This window comes from Coregonus lavaretus (assembly GCF_964263955.1).
Source record: "Coregonus lavaretus genome assembly, chromosome: 7".
NCBI lineage: Eukaryota > Metazoa > Chordata > Actinopteri > Salmoniformes > Salmonidae > Coregonus > Coregonus lavaretus.
In genome coordinates, this window is record NC_139994.1 from 57,492,408 (window position 1) to 57,515,710 (window position 23,303).

The 23,303-nt window shown below is 42.5% G+C and overlaps 1 protein-coding gene across 1 annotated transcript in view; it reads right to left on the reverse strand.

Annotated features, from left to right (window-relative positions):
* Positions 1–22,482, reverse strand: part of LOC311132130 (DENN domain-containing protein 4C-like) — a 62,088-nt gene extending 39,606 nt beyond the window's left edge. The window contains exons 1-2 of the mRNA XM_084165340.1: positions 22,156–22,482; positions 1,767–2,077 (exon numbers count right to left, since the gene is read on the reverse strand). Of these exons, the coding sequence (XP_084021466.1) occupies positions 1,767–2,065 (299 nt within the window). The 5' untranslated portion in view covers positions 2,066–2,077; positions 22,156–22,482. The remainder of the gene's footprint in view (positions 1–1,766; positions 2,078–22,155) is intronic.
* Between the last annotated feature and the right edge of the window lie 821 nt (positions 22,483–23,303).

Genomic DNA, 23,303 nt, shown 5'->3' on the forward strand with positions numbered 1-23,303 from the left:
ATGTACTGATGAATTACAAGAGGAAGTTGACCGAATAACTAGGCTATATCTTGTGTATTTAGTATTATAGCAATGCACGTCTTCAGATTTCAGTATTCTATGGGTTTTTAAAACTTCCTCACTGTATCCACCCACACAGGTGTCTAGATGTTTTCAGGAATGCAATCAGTCTACCGCTGCACTAGACTCAGAGTGACAGGAATGACTGCAGGGGTTCCAAAGCAACAGCTATGTGTCTGAAAACGTTCATAGCAGTCAAATCCTTGCTTCCTCCTTGGTTCCTCCGACCTTATATCCTCCAAGGATTTGACAGAGGAAGCAAGGATGACAGCTTGTAACGTTTTCGGATACAGCCCTCGTCTCTTCTGTGCAGCAAGCCTTGGGCACAGCCAAGAGCCTTGCCCTCCTTGTACCAAGTCATTGGAATCTTGGGAAGGTCACAGGAGCCGATGAGGGGTCACACTGTGGCATGAGGAGGAACACAGACAGGCTCTCGTGCTTCATATCTGGCAGCCGGTACACCGTTCATTCTGAATGGGAGCCGAAAGAATCCAAAGGAAGGACAAGCAAACTCTTAATTAAGACACTAAAAGGAGTCCGAGTTGGAACAGTGACAGACAACACTGAACACGGAGGGCAAGGAAATGGGGTCTTACAACTGCAGAGGATAGCAGAAGGAAGATGAATAATTTACAGGAGCCATTTTTATTTACCCATTCTTATGGTGAAGCTTTCCGACAGAGACGAATTTCATGTGGATAGCCATCAGCAGAGGTCTGGGATGCCTAGGAGAGCGTCACAGAGCCCCCCAAAAATCCTGACCTTATCTCCACCTCTACCTCCCCCTTGCCTGACAAGAAGTGGACCCTTCCAAAACCTTTACGGAGTCAGCCTGTGAAACAATCCCATGGTGCAACAGCTAACAAGGCCTGCAGTTCATAACACTTGTATGTGCCCAAACCCCAAACCAGTCCCTTCCTAAAAAAAGGTTATGGCTCCTCTCAATGACTGTTGTGTATTTTTATATTTTTGGGGAAACACTTGATATCTGATCTGCTGTTTACACTCTAATCAGTGAGGGCTATAGAGACTTGTGTGTTCAAAAGCAGGACCGAGGATTTCAAAACATCAGTCGAGCCAAGTAACTGGAAACTCCAGTTTGTTGTTTTGGCTAAGAAGAGCGGATAGATGTGGCTAGCAAATATTTCAACAATCTACTAAACCGAGAACAGTGCGTTATGACAGGCATCAACAAACCACTCGGCTCAAGGTTAAATATCTAAATAGACACTAATTACAGTATAGCGGGAGGCATCACTCTTCCAAAACGCAACATTATTGGGTTTATTTCCCTAATAGATAGAAAAGGAAAAGTGCCTGAAAATGAAATGATTTACTTCACAAATTGGGATGCATTCAATTAATCTAGCAAATAACCCAGTCAAATGTAATATAAGCACTCAAAATAATAAGCAAGCACTATATCACAAAGGGGTTAAATAACACACGAGAAGCAACTTTCCACTACCATTTTATCTCTTATCAGTGGAAATGTATTAAACGATATGTACTTATCAGCTTTATTAGAGGTGACTACTCTGGTAACTGGTCACATTGGGGAGAGTAAGGGATTTAGAGGTTATGGTTTCCTGTTTTAGAGTTAACCCTAATGATCCCATTGTGTAACACTTTTTTTAACTGGTGTGGTGCTCACACACTTTGAATAGTTCATTTGGGTTCACAGCAGAGCACACACACCCACCCACCCGATGTCAGTGAGTGGGGGCTTGTCGCGGCCCCTCTTGTAGCAGAGAAATATCTCGGGGCTCTTAAGGCTGCCGTGGTTGAGGTTGGCCTGCTGCGCACTGTAGGTGCTCTCGATGCAGGTGAAGCCCTCCGGCACCGTCTCGCCCGCCGACTTGTTGATGACGGCCAGGTCAGTGATGGGCGCCTTGGGCCCGCTGGACTTGGTCTCCGACAGGTCCTGCTCCAGTGGCGTGGACTTGTCCGTCAGCCCGGCCACCACAAAGTAGTCGGTCACACGGTGACCCTTGTCCACAATCATGACTGGGCGTGCCTGAAGAGAGAGAGAGAGGCAGAGGGGAGAAGGTCAAAGGTGAGGATAAAGCTCAGATAATGTAGCCTAGGTCTTAGTCTGCATCACAAATGGCACCCTATACCATAGAAAGTGCACTACTTTTGACCAGGGCCCATGGGGCGCTCTAGTCAAACGTAGTACACTATGTAGGGAATAGGGTGCCATTAGGGTGCTAAAATAGTCCAATATATAGAGAATAGGTTGACTTTTGGGACACAGCCTTAGTCTATAGATGGTACAGAGGAAGTCACATGGGAACAACCTGCTCTATATCTATCTACACACATATACATATATAAATAAATAAATAAATAACACTTTCACCATGGAACAGGCCTATACATTCTAACAGCGTATGTAGAATCCCTAATATGAGTGTATATGTCTAACAGTAGGTGGGTGTCTGAACAGCATCCCACCATAAAGTACCTAATGTACCTAAGAATGACAGGGGTCTTGTGAAACGACTGGACATGTTCACTTCCTGGTCCCAGACTAAGGGACATGGAGAGAGTTAGGAGCTTCGTGACTAGGGAGAGGCAGAAGAGCGCAGAGTGGAATGGAATGTACCAAAACACCACTGTGAGCATAAATCAGGTCTTTAAAAAAACGCTCTGTGAAAACTAAAGAATTGGAGTCCTGTTTTTCTTTTCACATGGAATATAAAACGTTTCCATCCGTAGAATAAGGACGGCTATATGCTAAAGCTCAGAGATGATTTAACAGATGTTCCTGCTGTAGAAGACGTAGCATGATGACAATTAGCAGTAATAAGCACTATGGGAAATATTTAGTAATTAGCACATGTAATTAGTCATATGCAATTTATTCCTCATGTTATTATTTCTCTCTGCATTGTTGGGAAGCATTTCACTGTTAGTTTACACCTGTTATTTACAAAGCAGGTTTGACTCCGTTAGAGGGGGTGGCAACTATCACAGCTGCTCTCTCTTGGTGTGTATAAAAACCAATTACCTTTATAATAGTATTTATGTTACTCAAATCCCTCAACATATATCTTTGAACAAGCCATTGACTGGGCACGATAACCACAAGCATAAATACTGTCAATGGTACAGTCTCTCAAATAAGTTGGCAGCATAAGACCAGGTCATCTTACTTGCATAATGTGACGTGTGAGAGTGTGGGGATCCCTCTGAAGACCGACTGCTTTATACACTTTGGAGCAATTGGAGGAAGTCTCTATGGTGCAAATAGGGCTTATTCAGACATCCAAGAAAAACACTGGGCTTTGGAAGGAGAATAAAGCATATAGAAGCAACAAGGCCATCTAAGAAGAAAGAAAAGCTAAGAAAGCAGTGGAGACCCACGCAGGAAGAGACATTTTCCAGTCGTGAGTCAGCTGCAGCATGGGGCAGGAGCCAGAAGGAAGAAAGGAGAAAAGTGGCTCCTCTGAACTGAAAGAAGAGCACACGGCTCTGGACTTAATTTAGCCGACTTCATAACAGTGTTTAAATCATCTCCGTCTCTGACTTTTAGCACGGCACCATGACCTTGTTCTTGCCACTTAATTGGTCAGATGTTATCCAGCGCGTCACGTGTAGCAACATGAGCAACAGAGGAAGAAAGGGTTAAATCTCCCACAGGCGGTTGGGGAGGGAAGTATAGCACGGTTTCTTTATTCACCAGCAGCCAAAGTCAAATGGGAGTTTAGGATATCCCTCTCAAATGAGCAGCCTTTTATTCTCTCACTAAAAAGGTGTAGGGATAAACAGAACTGCTACCAACTCAACGAAGAGCAATACTTTAGATCAGCAGTACACAGCTCAGCATGTATCAAGCATCTCAGAGTAGGAGTGCTGACCTAGCATCAGATCCCCCCCCCCGTCTATGTAATTGTATTAATTGTCATCAAAAAGGCCAAACTGATCCTAAAATCAGCACTCCTACTCTAAGACTCTTGATACAGTTACAGTATGCTAATCAAAGACTGATTTCCCAGCACGACTAAAGAGTCTGAGTGGTGCATCCCTGTTGGATTTCACCCTCAAAGCATTACATCATGGTCCAGAGCCAGAAAATACAGTTTCATGTTTTGTGAAAGATCGAGGAAGAATGACTCAGGGTTTCCACAAACAAGAAAGGCAATAAAAAATGCCTTGAATAATGAGGGAGGTGTGGCGCCCCCTTTCTGGTGTGGTTTGGTTGCTCCAGGGGAGCAGAATAGAATGGAAATGCTAAAGTTCCCTGGAGCGTTCCAATGGTCAAATGGGGAGGGAAGGGGGACGGACGACATATGCACACAGTGGCTTCCTCTTTGGCTAGCCCAACGGAGAGAGTGAGTAGGACAGGCAGGCCCGCAGGGCTCAAAGGAGCTCACAGATGCATCCCATAGAACACTCTTTCCCGTGGCCATCTCCTTTGCTCTGAGGGGAGGGGGGGGGGGGGCAAAACCACAGCCAGCATTCCTTCCATACCATGAGGGTTTGTCATGCTATTGAATCTATACATGTCCCATGTAGTCTAACTGTGGGTAATGTTAGCCTACTTAGGGGTACATTCCAAAATCTGAGGATAGAGACATACGCTGGTTACTGATCATAGCTGACATTGAATCTTGGCCAAAATTCTTCCTCAGAGAATGTGTGTGTATGTGTGTGTTTGCAAATCAAAATGCAGTCTAGTTCTTTTCGCGTCGCACAGTAAACAAAGTTCTCATCCAAATAATGTTGTTTGTCCAACCCCTTCACCATTCAGATAGTGAGCTAGTTTGATTCAACAAACCCCTTAGTATGCTATGCAGTGCACTATAGCAGACCGAGGAGACAAGGCACTGATGGTCCTACTTTCTGCAGAGATTTACATCGTATCCATGGTTACACCTCACCGGTAACTGAGTCAAGAACTACTTTTTTTTTTATACATTGTTTACCGTATAATAAAACACACCATAAAATGTGTTCCAGCTAAACGCTCTGTCATGACACAGAGAATGTGTTTGTCTGGTGGTGGTTAGTGGACTTGTGACTGGAAAACAACTTGTCTTGTTAGTTTTTAAATGCGTAGGCATAGCGTGGTCTGGCTCTCTCAAAGTAGTGTCAGACATTTCACATCAAAACTCTGAAGTAGGCTTTTAACAGAAGCAACCCTGGTCTGGTGTATGCATTAGTAACATTGGTACCTTAGAGCTTTAGGTTAGAAAAAGCTACTCCTAAATAAATATATTTCAGATGTCGTTAAGGCTTGAGTCAACATGTTTGTGTGACCACTCAAAGTACAAGATGAATGACATTGGAATTGTGTCATCTAACACACACACACACATCCCAATTCTGATCTATTTCCACTAATTGGTCTTTTGACAAATCACATCAGCGCTTTTCACATCAGATCTTTTTCAGAGCTGATCTGATTGGTCAAAAGATCAATTAGTGAAAAAAATATCAGAATTGGACTGCCAGTGTAAACGCACCCACAGAAACACACACAGCTGAATTTATAGGTTTTTGCAGCATGGCAACATAACACAAAACTTAGTGGCTGACGTATTGTTTGTTTCAGAGCTAATCAATCAATAGCATACTGTATGTTTCACTTAACACACACCTGGGACTGAGACATTTAAATGCATCTTGCCATAATATCTAAATTATTACATTGCATTACCCACAGCTTAACAAGGCTAGCCTGAATGGGCTTTTAAAGCAGCTTGCTAAGTGCCCTGTGACAATGAAAATATGGCTATTGATGGACTATGGACACCTTGTCATGATAACTAGACCAGAGGTTATTTAGAGAAGGCTCTAGCCTTGTTCATTCAAGCAGCTGTCACTCAAAGTGTGTTGTCACGTTCGTCTGAGTCTGACGCCTAAAGGGGTCTACACAAACAGAGCCGACAGAGGTCCGTTTGCGTCGCTCTAGACGTAGTTGTACATACATTTGCGCGGCTTAATTTTTGGAATCTCTGTCGGCTCCGTTTGCGTAGACCCCTTTAGAGTGAACAGAGGAGTGAGTGTTGAGAATTAAACTATGAATTGGCATTGAGCTAGGGTGGATGGGTGCTAGCCTTAGCGCCATGCGTAGCTAGGCTATCCTGGGGTGCTAAGCTCATGTTAATTGATGAGAGGTCAGGGGTCAGCAGCAGAGCAGACAGTGTTCATTCCTTGACCCACAGGCCTTCATTCTCTAGCACTGTCCATGTGGTGCCAGTATGGAGGAACTTGATTTCACAAATCACTTAATGTGGTAAGCAGTAGTAGGCCTAGTAGTAGTAGTAGTAGTAGTAGGCCTAGTAGTAGTAGTAGTAGTAGTAGTAGTAGTAGTAGTAGTAGTAGTAGTAGTAGTAGTAGTAGTAGCAGCACTAGTAGTAGTACTAGTAGTAGTAGTAGTAATAGCACTAGTAGTAGTAGTAGCAGTAGCAGCAGCAGCACTAGTAGCAGCACTAGTAGTAGTAGTAGCAGTAGCAGCAGCAGCACTAGTAGTAGTAGTAGTAGCACTAGTAGTAGCAGTAGTAGCACTAGTAGCAGCACTAGTAGTAGTAGTAGCAGTAGTAGTAGCAGCACTAGAAGTAGTAGCAGCACTAGTAGTAGTAGTAGCAGCACTAGAAGTAGTAGTAGCAGCTGGTTTAGGACTAGTAGTAGTAGTAGTAGTAGTAGTAGTAGTAGTAGTAGTAGTAGTAGTAGTAGTAGTAGTAGTAGTACTAGTAGTAGTAGTAGTAGTAGTACTAGTAGCAGCACTAGTAGTAGTAGTAGTAGTAGTAGTAGCAGCACTAGAAGTAGTAGTAGCAGCTGGTTTAGGACTAGTAGTAGTAGTAGTAGTAGTAGTAGTAGTAGTAGTAGTAGTAGTAGTAGTAGTAGTAGTAGTAGTAGTAGTAGTAGTAGTAGTAGTAGTAGTAGTAGTAGTAGTAGCAGCACTAGTAGCAGCACTAGTAGTAGTAGTAGTAGCACTAGTAGTAGCAGTAGTAGCACTAGTAGCAGCACTAGTAGTAGTAGTAGCAGTAGTAGTAGCAGCACTAGAAGTAGTAGCAGCACTAGTAGTAGTAGTAGTAGTAGTAGTAGCAGCACTAGAAGTAGTAGTAGCAGCTGGTTTAGGACTAGTAGTAGTAGTAGTAGTAGTAGTAGTAGTAGTAGTAGTAGTAGTAGTAGTAGTAGTAGTAGTAGTAGTAGTAGTAGTAGTACTAGTAGTAGTAGTAGTAGTAGTAGTAGTAGTAGTAGTAGTACTAGTAGCAGCACTAGTAGTAGTAGTAGTAGTAGTAGTAGCAGCACTAGAAGTAGTAGTAGCAGCTGGTTTAGGACTAGTAGTAGTAGTAGTAGTAGTAGTAGTAGTAGTAGTAGTAGTAGTAGTAGTAGTAGTAGTAGTAGTAGTAGTAGTAGTAGTAGTAGTAGTAGTAGTAGTAGTAGTAGTAGTAGTAGTAGTAGTAGTAGTAGTAGTAGTAGTAGTAGTAGTAGTGTGTGTGTTTGTTTGTGTATGTGTGTAAACCAATAAAGCAGAAATGATCGACACCGATCACTTATCACAGGCATTTTGCTGGTATCATTCATTACGATAAGTAGCCTATACTAGAGACATGGGAAGTTTGAAATGAAATAAGTTGACTAATATGGGGGATTGTTAATGGGACCATTGATGGATACAACCATAAAACCAATAGTAGTAGTTTAAAGGGTAATAAAACATTTAAAACGGTGGTGCACATTAATGTTATAAATGTATCATTCTATTTATCCTTATACCATCAATTAGGCAATTTATCGTGATATGGATTTGTCCATATAGCCCAGGTGGGGGAGTTAGGCCACTAAAATCCACTTACACAAACCATATTGCCTTTTGGTACATATTTGCTGTTGACTAAAATGACCAACTCAAACGATTAGTTCACAATCTCACTGGATTATTGAAGACTACACACACACACGGAGTATAAAGCATTTTTACTGTGGACACTTAACGTTAGGCCACGAACATCCACTAACACAAACAGAACTCCTTGTTCTCTAGCTGCCAGTGTGGTGCCAGCAGGTGTGGTGAACAAACCCTTATCCCAGATCATCCTTTAAGGTGGTAGAACTAGTAGTGGTGGGGGGTATGACTCATTCATGGCCATGCCAGCTTCCTGGCAGCATGGGCACATATGCCTGCTCCCTTTCATTAACAAGGAACACATGCAGACCGACATGCAGACATGTGGTCGCTGTTGGCCATGAGAGGATCCACACGACAAACAGAGATCGGCAAACAAACACTACTGCCACACTGTACTGCCAGACCTGCCAACCCACCATTATGCCAACGCAGTAAGGTGTAGGCCTACATCAAATCTGTCAATCTGCACCTTGTAAAGCTCAGAACAAAATAAATCCCCCAAAACTCCCCTACAACCACAACGAAGTCATGACGTAATTTATGTAGGCCTATGTAAACTAATGCACACAGCATGGGACTGTGAGTTCGAAAGATGGGACTGTGAGTTCATTAAAACAGAAGAGGCATCATCACTGTTTCGTATTCAGCACAGGGTCCTGACAGTCATTAGCTCCACCGCCGTTTCCCTGACAACGGCACTCTCAACCAACCTCGCTTGGAATTCTGCAGCACAATGGATTACCTGCTGAACACCTACACTTGGAAAAGTACCCTCAACACACACCACACCCACACACATCCTGAGAGAGAGATAACGAGATGTGCTGCCTGCCTGCCAAACACCTACTCCACCATGCCAAGAGCATCCTACTGACAGATAGGCCAGATCAAATTCCTCCTCCGACAGACAGACAGAGAGAACGAGAGGAAAGAGAGACAGTGAGAGATAGAAAAAGAGAAAGTTGAGAGAGAGAGAGAGGCCCTTGTCGGGTGTGTCAGGCCACATGCACACACACAGAGCAGAGGATGTGGGTGTTTCCTTGTGGGATAAAACAGTTACCCTGAACACACGATACGATTCACATATTGCACTAATACAATAAGAATGAAGACAAGTAGGCGGCCAGTACATTGCAATAAACTTTAGTGAACTATTAACAGAAAATGTTGACATAATAATACATATATTGTGGTCCTCTGTAGCTCAATTGGTAGAGCATGGCGCTTGTAATGCCAGGGTAGTGGGTTCGATCCCAGGGACCACCCATACATAAAAATGTATGCACACATGACTGTAAGTCGCTTTGGATAAAAGCGTCTGCTAAATGGCATATTATTATATAGGAGTAGATAAGCATTGTACATCAGGACGCACAACTGCAACGTGTTTCGACAACTAGAGTCTTCCTCGGGCAGCATTGTACAATAAGAGAAGGACAAGCAGAAGTTCTTCTCTTTGTGAGCAGACCGTGCAGGGTAAACAAACACTGGCGCTGCCATGGCAACCCAACCCCAACAATGCCAGGCAGCCTGGTGTTATTCCATCTGGCCAGGGGTGAGTTGCCGCAGGAAATCAATCTGGTGTGGGTCTTTAAAGGGTGGCACGAGGAGACTGTATCCCTACATGCACTCTGTGGCCTTCAAACAGTTCAAATCAGATGTAGGCCATTTTAAAGTCCACTTTAAACATCAGGAAAGCAAATAAAGATAGCTTGGGCAGGGATTGAACTAAAAGCCTTTGAGGTTTGTGGTACTTTATGGCTTAGTTGGTAGAGCATGGCGGTAAAGCATTTCTCTACACCCACAATAACATCTGCTAAATATGTGTATGTGACCAATAAAATGTTATTTTGATTCTATTGGGAGTTCGATACCCGGCGCCACCCATACGTAAACTGTATACACACGACTACATGTCGCTTTGGATAAAAGCACCTGCTAAATAGAATACATTAGTATATATTAAAAAGAAGCGTGCATGGACTCCATTCTCATTCGGCCATCTTGTCTTGTGAGGATAGCGGCCTATGTAGACTACGGGGAAACATGGCAGAGGCATCGGCCAATCAGACTGCGTGGCCAGAACTAACCGTTTTACAATCTGACACCAACATAAAATGAATTAGCAATAAATGTGTTCAGACAAAAAAAAGTGACTAAAGCAACTGCAGGCCTCAGACTAATAAAACAAATTAATATGAGAGCATTATCAAGCACAGAGGTTCATAATAATAAAGGACAATTTAACTGGTCTGTGAAATTTCCATTGTACTACAGTCTTTCCTAAATGTTGTAACTTGAGCCTGAGTCATTAAAGGCTGTGAACATAAAATAATGGCCCCTCCCTAACAAAAACCTGTTCCTGTGTACCTCTGGGGCAGAGCTGAACTACTCGGGCGTCACACTGTATTTGTTTGGCCTTCACTATGAGGGCACTGTCTCCACTGGGCTGGCTGTGTGAGTGAGCAACAGAGGCCCATATCAAGTGCCAACACTACTCTAACCACTCTTGTTTCACCCAACTTTCACGTGTCGTATTTATTAGACACCAAAACAGAAGACAATGGACAGAAAAAAAACTGACTAACAGGGAGGGACAACCTGGACTTCTCCAATAAACACTCATTTTCGTTGCAAAACTATTCGCTTCGGTTTTCCCTACTGAATATGGCCCAAGAAAAAACCATTCTGACATGGAGATGCTACCTGGACTTCTTCAATAAGAACAGACATTGTCTGTACATTGTGCCCTTCAGAACACAGCCCTGCTGAAAGCCATATGGCAGAAGTTCCCTTCGTCTTTGGCCGCTGGTCAACCAGGGGGGCGTGCTGGCCAGTTCCTCACTCCCAAATTATATTCATCTCCATTGAGTCTCTCTATTCACAGGGAAAGGGAGGCCAGGCCCCTCTATGCATGTGTATTGATGGAGGTCATGTTTCTTGGCTGTGGCGCTGGTCTCAACTTGAAAACCTGACAAAAGCATGCAGCGCCGGTCCAACGGTCCTCAGGCAGAGGAGGACTTTTCTAGGAACCCTCACCACACGCAAACACACTAGGGTGGCTCCCTTAACAGGACACAGTGTGCCAACTGCATTTTGGACTCCCAGTATATTACAACAGCGATAGACTGAAATAGTATGTCACCACTGCTCAACGAGGATAGCCTAGGCAGCTGCCAACACCTCAAAACATGACACATATACGCCGACATCACCCCAGTATCCCTACCACCCGAGCAAGACGAAAACGCAAAAAACTAAGTCTTCTATCCTTTGCATTGAAGCAGCAGATTCTGACCGGGCCGAAGAAATTACAAGAGCAATAGGTACAGTTGAAGTCGGAAGTTTACATACACCTTAGCCAAATACATTTACTCAGTTTTTCACAATTCCTGACATTTAATCCTAGTAAAAATTCCAGTTCCAAAACCAAACCGTGACCCCAAAACCGCAATACGTATCGAACCGTGGGTTAGGTGAACCATTACACTCCTAACAGTATTTTAAAAATCCATACTGGTATGTACGATATATCGCCCTTCCCAGCACTCTTATAAAGTTTATGATTTTACGTTGTCAACTTCTAAGCAAGATCTACGCAAATCAAGCGACTAAGCAGTAGGGGCAAAAAGGCCTTATCTATAGGGTTATAGTGGTTCATTCTTCAGCGTGGAACACCCCTAACTCCATCCCCAATGGTCTCCCACACCCACAGTTGGTGATCTCATTCCTGTCACACAAAAGACCATGGATGCTAGATCTTGTGGGGGGAGGGATGGGGGCGAGTGTGTGTGTGGTGAGTGTGTGTGTGGTGAGTGTGTGTGTGTGTGTGTGTGTGTGTGGTGAGTGTGTGTGTGTGTGTGTGTGTGGTGAGTGTGTGTGTGTGTGTGTGTGTGGTGTGTCGTCATGGACAGCAGACAGCCTTGTCTCAATTATTCCAGCAGATCAGAGCCCCCGTCATGCAGCTCCACTCAGTGGGGACTGGGGACCAGCTTGTCTGAGGAGAATGGCAATGGCAGTGAGTGACACACACACACACACACACACACACACACACACACACACCTGTCATACGGAGTTAGTGAGAGAGATATGAGCGCATCACAGAAAGAACTAACAGAGTTCACCTACCGAAGAACAGATGCTTCTCTCTATAACTGTTTACAGAAAGTTTCAATAGGTTGCAATGACACGAACCGATCACATTACCTTATTTTCAAGCATCTAAGTTACCGAGTTGAAACCCTACACAATTTAGTACGCTATCTCCTTCCCATTTACAGTACTATAATCAAACAATACTTCTGAGCGAACACTAAGCAATTGAATTGATATAAACTTGAGGCTCATTCCAGTTCACACAGCAAATATTGCTCTGACAATTAATTTAAACCTACATTCTTAAAAAGACAAGAACAACGTGTATTTTGTCTCATCCCCATAACATGAGGAATCTGGATATAGATTTTGATGAAATATCCTTCTAAATCCTTTAATATACAAGACACAACAGCATATTACATATAGCCTGCCCTAAACTCATGGTAAGAGCCTCCTTTCATCAATCTGGTGACATTTCGGACTAATACCCCTATAGCGCAGGACCCATGTCTCCCTCAAGTGCCACTCCATGGTTATAGTCTGCCTAGAGCTTGTGGCAAAGCAGCGACGCTGCCACCTGTCATCACAGAGCGGTGTCTGTCTGTGCCACAGAGCTGGGACAAGGTGGCGACGTTGAAACAAAACTCCTATTTGAAAGGAAAGAACAACAGTAAAACCAGGTCTTCTGGTCTGGAGGAGGAGTCAGGCTTTTAAATGGGGTCAGTTCAAGTGAGGTGAAAACCCCTCTGCCTGATTGGATTCAGATGGCAAAGGCTGTGTGTGTGTGTGTGTGTGGGGGGGGGGGGGGGAATTCCAACTAATTACCTCAACCATTAATTAATCAAAACAATACGTTGTGAGAAGACTAACCACCCTCTTTGGCATAGGAATAGTTGCTAATGTCTCTCTAGGTCAGTTTTGGGTTAAGAGTAAACAAAAGGGGGGGGGGGGGGGGGGGGGGGGGGCGAGAGGGGGGGTGCGAGAGAAGAGATGCGTTGAGAGATGTTGCCATTTCAGTATGCACGAGGCATTCCACTCAGTGAGACCTAGGCCAACAACACTGAGGCCTATCCCTGAGCCTACTCATGCCAGCCAATGAGTCAATCACCAATGTATGTTGATTACCTAGTCATTACTTGTCAATCATGACTGAGAATAACTCACAAACAAGGTCATGGTTACAGAAACACCAATTTTTACCCCCTCCCAAACACATTTGGTCATGTCTACACTTGACACTTACATGAGACTTCTGCTATCAGAATACAAAGATCGCATTGAAAAGACAGGTCTAGACACACAAAAGTTGCTTTGTGGTCTGATTGTGTTCAGATCTGTCTGACCACTTCAGGAGGTGGTCAGGGATGCATTGTGTGCGGATTTCTCCTCAGCCTGGACGCAATCAGGCTACCGAAAGCGCATACAGTGGGCGACGTCATCAGCACTCCTCCCACAAGTCTCCAGAAAATTTTTTTTTTTGGGGAGCGAGAGGTACCTTTTCATTATAACGTTGGAGGAAATACGTTCCTAGCATGTGAGGAATGTGTTTACTGGCCTCAAATGCTAGCCAGCTAGCTTATATTTAGAAAAATGTTTTATTTTGGGTGGGTGAGAGTTATGTTAACCCGTTTGCAATCCCTTTAACGTTGCTTGCTAGCTAGCTACAGAGGTTAGCTGGCTAGTTAGCTACTACCATCAGTTGTAGCGTTATATTTAGCCTATTTATAGAATGCATATTGGCATTTGAATATAGCGCGGGAAAAGGGAATCTGGACAAGGTAGACACATTTTAATGTAGGTGTAGACACGTGACACGTTTGGAATTCCATGATCGGAACTCTATGATCTGAACACTAAAGCTGCATGAACTGTCAAGTCTAGACACGGCCTTTGATAACAGGCAGCAATCAGCCAAATGCCACCAATGCGCAGGTAAAGCAGAAAATATCCAATAGCTTATTAAAAAATGTTTGCCGGAGGCAATAAGCCTCATCTGCAATTTGCAGCAAAAGGGAAAACATATCTGGCTACATAGATGGAGAAAATCATGCAGCCATCCAGCAGAATGGGGAAAACAAGAAGACAAGTGAAAACCCACATGACTGGGAAAAAGAGCGATTCAAACGTATTCAATGGGCACCACCTGTTTTTCAGTGCAAGCAACATGTTGATTCAACTCCTGATGTTTTTTCCGTGCTCTGGGTAACCAAGTGCAGTCCAACGTCAAGACTAGTACATTACACAACTCAAATCAGCTAGACCTAAAGCATTAACCTAGGCCAGGGTTTCCCAAACTCGGTCCTGCACGTTTTGGTTTTTGCCCTAGCACTACACAGTTCATTCAACTAATCAAAGCTTGATGAGGAGTTGGTTATTTGGATCAGCTGTATAGTGCTACGGCAAAAACCAAAATGTGCACCCAGGGGGGACCCAGGACCGAGTTTGGGAAACCCTGGTCTAGCCAACCTCGAAAATAAGCCTAGTCATCACTGAATTACGTCTTTCTAGTTCTTGACAGAGAGAGGGAAAACAGATACCTTTTCTTATCATTTGGCTGGGTCAATAGTCAATATTTCTGAGGTGTGAGATATAAAGCAAAGAGCCGCAGGGAAATAGATAATTCAGTGTAAAAACATGGCCTGTAACCTACTACTGACATTGACAATGATGATGAAAGACAGTCTGCAAACAGGGAAATGGTTCCAATCATGTTTCCCCATAAGAAATTTTATAAACACTTAAAATAAGGGCAGTGTTTGATGTAGGCTTACCTACGATATGATAACCATGTAAATCTCTCTAGGACAAGGTGACTTATCAATACATCCTTGCCAGCTCCTGCATGTCATGTCTAGGTGACACCTTCACTAACAGGTATTGTGTCAATTTAAAACTTGCACAAGACAGTTCACAGAATTGGCCACTGAAAGAAATGTAGCTGATTTATTAATGACTAGATTTAGCCAACATTAGATGGTAAGAATCTCTGGATTAATTTTTGCCTCGATTCGGCAGTCTCATCCAGATTATCATGGCATTTATAGTTCTTTATGATTGCCACATTAGCAGCTAATTAGCATTTCATTTGTTGGGGGGGTAAATACAGGCAAAGTCCTAGAGAGATTTACACGGTTATCAAAACGTCACGCCAGGGTAAGCCTACACAAAACACAGCCCTTATTTTAAGTGCATCTAAAATCCCCAATGGGAAAAATGAATGGTGGAAAAACGATTGGAACCATTTCCCTGTTTGACCGCTAGGTTTTATGGGTATTATGACTCATACTGTGGTACTCTATGATAATGTCATATTGCTATTTCCTTAAAGAAATAGGCAATGTTCCATGTCCTAGTGATTATCCGATTTCAGTCGGAGCATCATCTGACTTCAACAGACAAGCAGAGTATACGCAACAGTCGAGAAATAGAGTGGCAGAACAATCAATTCTATGCACCACAAGCTGTAAACTTCCCTCGCACCAATTCTATGAAAAGCTGTGTCAAGAGTTATGAGTTTTTCCAAGGCAATTTCATGACGCATCTCATGTAGGCATAAGAGCACAATAACACATATCATCAGCACAAAAAATTAAAATATGTTTTGTCACATACACCGGATAGGTGCAGTGAAATGGGTTGTTTTACAGAGTCAGCTATAGTAGTACGGCACCCCTGGTGCAAATTAGGGTTAAGTGCCTTGCTCAAAGGCACGTCGACAGATTTTTCACCTTGTCGGCTCGGGTATTCGAACCAGCGACCTTTCTTTTACTGGCCCAACGCTCTAACGGCTAGGCTACCTGCCGCCCACAAGTTAAATACAATAGGCTACATTACAGTGCATACATACGCAAGAGCACAAGATCTCAATGCATATTTGTGGCTTTCCCAGGTGGAGTGACTGCTTCACTACCAGCTAATGGAAAAAGGTGACATGCAGGCAGTGTTAAAAAAAATGTATATACCGGGGTCAGTTAAACTGAGTGACACCGACAGGGGTTGGTTCACTGACTGTATGAGGTTATGAGGGTAATTTATGGGTGCTTTTGAATGACAGTGTGTTTATAGTGATCTACAGTGCCTTCAGAAAGTATTCACACCCCTTGACTTTTTCCACATTTTGTTGTGTAACATCCTGAATTTACCATGGATTCAAATGAAAAAAAATTGTCACTGGCCCACACACAATAACGTCAAATTGTAATTATGTTTTCCCAATGCCTCGCAAAGAAGGGCACCAATTGGTAGCTGGGTAAAAATATAAAAAAGCAGACTTTGAATATCCCTTTGAGCATGGTGAAGTTATTAATTACACTTTGGATGGTGTATCAATACACCCAGGCACTACAACGACACAGGCATCCTTCCTAACTCAGCTGCCGTAGAGGAAGGATACTGCTCAGGGATTTCACCACGAGGCCAATGGTGACTTTAAAACAGTTCGAGTTTAATGGCTGTGACAGGAGAAAACTGAGGATCTACAATTTACTCTACAATACTAACCTAATTGACAGAGTGAAAAGAAGGATGACTATACAAAATAAAAAATATTCAAAAACATGCATCCTGTTCGCAACAAGGCACTAAAGTAACACTGCATAAAATGTGGCAAAGCAATTAACTTTATGTCTTGAATACAAAGTGTTATGTATGGGGCAAATCCAATACATTACTGAGTACCACTCTCCATATTTTCAAGCATAGTGGTGGCTGCATCATGTTATGTGTATGCTTGTAATTGTTAAGAACTGGGGATTTTTTCAGGATAAAAAAATAAAACGGAATGGAGCTAAGAACAGACTAAATCCTAGGGGAAAACCTGGTTCAGTCTGCTTTCCACCAGACATTGGGAAATTAATTCACCTTTCAGCAGGACAATAACGTAAAACAGAAGGCCAAATCTACACTGGAGTTGCTTACCAAGAAGACAGTGAATGTTCCTGAGTGGTCGAGTTACAGTTTTGACTTAAGTCTACTTGAAAATCTATGGCAAGACCTGAAAATTGTTGTCTAGCAATTATCAACAACCAATATGACAGAGCTTGAAGAATTTTGAAAAGGGTAATGGGCAAATGTTGCACAATACAGGTGTGGAAAGCTCTTAGATGCTTAGGCAGAAAGACTCACATCTGTAATCACTGCCAAAGGTGCTTATACAAAGTATTGACTCAGTGGCGTGAACACTTAAGTCAATTAGATATATTTCTGTATTTCATTTTCAATACATTTGCAAACATTTCTAAAAACATGTTTTCACTTTGTCATTATGGGGTATGTGTGTGTAGACGGGTGAGAATTATTATTTTTTTAATCAATTTTGAATTCCATCTGTAACAACAAAATGTGGAATAGGTCAAGGGGTATGAATGCTTTCTGAAGGCACTGTAACTACTACAGACAGGACGATACCAGTATCGCAAAATGTTTTCCCATGGCAAAAATTAAAACACTTAGCAGACCAAACATGTAAAATATAGTCTACTATAACTTGGAAAATAAATAACTCTGGATGACAACATAATGATGTACGTTGGCAACATTAGTGCTGTTTTCCTAAAGAAGTTGAACCCACTTTGTGTTTGTTGTTTATCACTTATTTTCTTTGGTGCAAATAAATTAAACCTAAACAAAGAAAATCCTATATAAAAGCACTGAAAACATCTCGTCCTTGGAGCTAGCAACCTGAGGCTAGAATGCTATCTCTAAAGAGAGTCTTGTAAAGAGAGATGTCAATACAACCTGACGAGAGAGTGAACATTTTCACTCATCAGTCGGCAACTAAAAGCAGGTTCTCACTCTGTGTCACAGTGTTCCATTCTAAGACGGCTTTGTTACCATCTGAAAGTAGAGCACTATGAAATATAGTACTGTTGCGTTGGTGTTTATAATGCACTTAATGTGAAAGAATATGTGCCGCCTACATACCCAACAAAAGACATGCTTTACATACAAGCCTGATAAAACATTTGCACTGCAAGGCGTGACGTTGTCTACTGCCCATGACAGCGGTGTTGGCTGTAGGAGATACAGAATAAATACAAGGCTAACTAACCCTCTTGATCATCTGTCTGACTTATGATGACTATAAGCAGGAAACAGAGAGAAAGAGTTTTCAAAAGGCTAAAATATACTTGAAAAAGGTTTAATTATAATATGTATTATTTAATAGCCCTGGTGCCATTGTAATACTTTGGGGTGCTCATTGACAGATGAAGTGCAGCGGGGTCGAATCAGACAGAGGTAGCTGAGGGGCGAAGGAGAGCTCAGCCGAAACGTCAACTCACTGCCTCCTTCCTCGAGCGTGACGGGCGGCCAGACAGAAAGCATTGTTTCCACAGGGAAGTGGAGGGGGGGGGGGAAACACTCACTGCCCTAACTAACCACACTGACAGACAAAAAGCACCCAGATCCATTGAAAGTTCAGAACAAAAAGATTGCAGAGACATCCGAGTCAGGGGAAATGAATAGGTCACCTGAGAAGACACCAAAGAATGGATTCTTTCAATTATGCTTTAGCAAAGTTGGACGAGTAAGCCTATCTCCATTTATTGTAAGTCGCTCTGGATAAGAGCGTCTGCTAAATGACGTAAATGTAATGTAAATAAACAACTTCCTGACTGTGTGTGATGTGCACGTCTTATTTAGAAAACTGGAGGCATGTGCTACAGTGTCAATACTGCATTGTGGCTTCAGGTGAACTGAGGCCCATGATGTCTATAGAAACATGAGTATTGGGATGCAAAATCGTCAAACTAAGAGTAGGACTAAATTTAAATACAGTATTTAGAAAACAAGACCATTTAAAAAGGCTAAACATAAAGCTTTGTTGTGAGCATTAGAATACCAATTAATTCTAACTCTACATGGCCAAACTAAATTCCCTCATATTAACTATTGCTGTAACTCAAATAAGAGATTGAAGCTATATTCATATTTCTCCTCGGCTTCACACATAACGGAGCCACAATCGCCATCATAATTTCCTTTGTGGCACATCTGAGACGCACCTAAACAGCATGGACCTAAACAGAACGCGGAAGTGAAGCATATAAATGGTATCATATTTCTTTTTCACAGGAAAAGGCCTACCTAAGTACCTGCAGTACAAATGAATGATTACCTTTTCAACATTGTATGTGTCAGCGCATTGGCAGTGCCATTGAGGCCAGCTCCATTTTGAAGTAGTCAATTTTCTTCTTCTTCGAGTTGGTAAACAAACTAAAAGGTTGTGTACTGCCACTTGAAGTGTGTGTTTGTATATAGCCTCCCTACTGTTATTTTATTTTACTGCTGCTCTTTAATTATTTTTTATTTTTAAATATTTTTTTTCTTACTTATTTTTCTTAAAACTGCATTGTTGGTTAAGGGCTTGTGAGTAAGCATTTCATTGTAAGGTCTACACCTGTTGTATTCGGCGCATGTGGCAAATAAAATGTGATTTGATTTGAACAGGTACAAAAGCCAAGGTTGGCAATTTACTGCCACATGCAGTTATGGAAAGTTTGCTCAAGAGTATAATTCATTGGCTGATCTCTCCTGATGACCCGGATGGAATTATGTGATCCTTCCTTAACCCATAGGAAGTCCCACCCAGTTGACCACTTCAAAATGGTGAAAGTCCTCAATGGCGCTGCCCATGCTAAAACAGGCTTTTTGGCACTAGAGTCCTCTATCTCTATGGTTGTTCCCTTGCCAGTCTGCTTCCTTATTTACCCCCAGTCACCTGACACAGACCTCCTGGCACATAGTTGTGGCGCAAATTAAATATACATATGCACAAAGACACACCCAACTGGGGCCATGACCCAGTTAGTCATGGTAGCTTAGTGGTTAAGAGCGTTGTGCCAGTAACCGAAAGGTCGCTGGTTCTAATCCCCGAGCCGACTAGGTGAAAAATCTGTCGATGTGCCCTTGAGCAAGGCACTTAACCCTAATTGCTCCTGTAAGTCGCTCTGGATAAGAGCGTCTGCTAAATTACTAAAAATAAAAAACATTTTAAAAAACATTGAATGTGGCAAAACTTACTCCAATACCCACTCAGTGACAAGTTCTCACAACAGACACACTAGTAAGTACTATGGTAGCACTTGCTACAGAGCAGCATTTCAGTGCATTCCAACACTAGGGGTTGGGCTGAAATTTTGTTCAAACTAGAAATCTGACTAGATTGAATCATTGTTGTGTAATTCATTGTTTCCCATGCAGAGACAAGTCAGATGATGTTCCTCCCTCACGAGAGTATAGCCTTATTTTAGAGAATACTGTGCCACAAACTGCATTGCTAGTAAAATGCCTGAGCTGACGCACACCCCAAAAATATGTGTAGAGGTGCTGACTAACGAAGAGCAAACTGTAGAAAAAGAAAGAAAGTCACACTTTATATATGGTCCCAACCATTTAATGTGTTAATAATTTAACCTAATCAACATTTTGGCAATGCAGCACCAATGTACCCATTAAATTTGGGAGCATATAGAGCATGGATGGGAAACTGGCGGCCTGCAACCCCAGGATCAATATTCTCTCCGCCCATGGAATATTGTGTAGAATTGTAGCAAACTTGCTTCAAAACTGCAAAAAAATGTCTACGCCCCATGACAAAATGTGTACAATCGCAGGGCCCCCAAAAGGCTAGGTAACCTGCTCTGACTGCATATGGACAGGCAGACCAGCGAGCCACTGTGGCCCCTCATGATGAGTTAATATATTTTGTGGCGCACACCTGCATCAAATTTGCCCATCCCTGATTTAGAGGGTGAGACTTTCTTTATTTTTGCATAAACGGCATTGCTACTCTAATGGAAACCTGAATGTGGCTACAGTACCAATGGGGAAATACCATTCTTTGCCCTGCTGGGACCAATGCCGTAGACAACTGGCACAGAGATGCCATCAAATCAAATCAAGCTTTATTTATACAGCACATTTCAGACATGAATGCGATGCGCTTTACAGGGAATTTTTTTTTTTAAGCAACTAAAATAAAAACATAATTATTTACTACACAAACATAAGAGGATAAAAAAGAACAATAAATACGGAAAGACTAAAAAAGCACCCTAAGGAAAAGCGAAACTAAAAAGATGCGTTTTAAGATCTCTTAAATATGTCCACAGTTTTGGCCCTCAGGTTGCCATGGCAGACACATGGAGGCCCGCATAGAGGTGGGAAGGAAGGAATGGCACATTCTGTTTGTCACTGCAGTGCCTCAGTTGCTTGCTGGCAATCAGTCAAGTGCTGAGCAACAGGTACTGTATGTGAGCACCTTGGCTTGTAGGAACCTGTAGGCTACAGAGCGTCATTGACAGAGATTGAATTCTTACTCAATTTAGTCAGGGTCACACGATTGCAGAAGGACGTTGCAAATTCAGTCACAAAAGTGCAATAAAGCTTAGCCTAAACTGAGGTCCACACTTTGAATGACATGTAGTAGAGAGTTGTTATGGAATTACTAGGCTACTACAAGTGTTCTCTCTGCATGTTTCTTTTTTAGTTTCATTACCACATGAAAAATATTATTTTCCAGTGGAGAATATGGCATTATTAGTGAAAAACAACAAGGTAATTTTCTAGTTTAAAAAAAAAATCAGTTATAGTATGAGTGGTGGTTGTTTCATTTGATAGTATATTGTTGGACTTGATCTTAAGACTTTCTTACTGGGAAAGCGAGGAAGATATTTCAAAATAACAACGCTGGTTTTGCCTGCCAATAGACTACCTGAATGTTGACACACCCAAGGCCTACAGGAGAACCCATCCCTCACATTATAAGGGGCCTAGAGGGGGCGGGGGAAGTATTACCTTCCAACTTTTGCATCGTAGCCTATGGCTTTATTATAGAAGTAGGTCAACATTAGATCACTCAACACGTCTGAAAACAAAGCATTTCACTCTCAATAAGAGACCCTTATGTTGCGCAGTAAAAAACAATCATGCAGACACCGGGCTCTTGCAATATATTCACGCAAAGGATTGCGATTTGAATGTTTGAAATATTGTATATCGTTCAACTGCATCATAAAGTAACATTTTATCCGAGTTCATTAATACAAAGTTAAAGCGCATAGAATCCTAACAAAAACTTGCTTTAGTTCCCTAACCAGAATAGACGCAGGCAGTGCTGTAATACTTACCAGCTGTTTACAACACTACAAGAGACAACGTTGACATGTAGGCAATTTGCAGCTTTCACCCGCTCGGCCTATTCCGTTCGAGTTTTAGATTACAAAACCACCACTGAAGGCACAAAGTGGCCCACTTCGATAATCCTTGGAAACTTTGTGTCACACTTGTTCGCTGAGGTATGGCTTGTTCACGACACTCTTATCGGTAGCTGTCGGTGCAAGCAGTGGCCATGTTTGTGTTTGGTCAGATACTTTGGTGAGCAAGTCTTGGGTTTTTTACACCGCTGCATGAGGCAGAATGGAACCTCCCAGAGGATAGTGACTGGCACTCAGATGACGAGCCCTCTCCGCCTTTTCTAACCGCCTCTTAAAGCCAGTTTATGCTTGATCTGAAAATGTGGTCAGAGGGTTCGAATGGCGGATGTGACGCAATTGCGGAGCCTCCATAGGCACGCATAGGCCAAATCAAGCTCTGTACGGGATCGTGGTGCGCCTATCAAATTTTGTAACAATGCGGAGGTCTCCGTATAGCTACATTGACATGATTGGTTGACGGTAGGTGGGGGCGGGAGGTCCTATATAAACAAAAACTCACTTCCTTGACAACAGCTCTGCTCCACGAAGCAAAAAGTATGTTTGCTCGGACTTCTGCGGAGGCGCATTGCAGTAAATGCTGTATGGTCACTGCAGAGAGCCGATTGACCATGTAAAGCCTATGCCCCCCCCGAAACGCAATGCATGATGTCTAGACACTAGTATATTGTAGGCTGCAAATTCAACAGGTGTTATAGAGTGCTATAGTATTTTACATTTGTTTCATTTAGTGACAAGATATTTTATCTACAAGCTCCCATAGTCAGTTTGTGTGTTTTATAGTGTTGGTGAACTAAATTATATGGAGAGGGAGTACAAACCAACGACGCTAGACAGAGAGGAATTTGCTTAAGCAAAAGGCAGTTTATTAAACACAGAGATATCTTGTACTGTTTTAAGCTACATGCATGGACCCAATCAATTGCCTCTTATGGAGACAGTTGAGAAGGATGTTTAAACAGAGTTTACAGCATTACTTTATACAATGTAACATAAAGGAAGGGGTCCTTCTTCTAGTCCCTTGATTGGTTCCTGAGGCGTAGGAGGCGGGTCTGCTCTGTCCA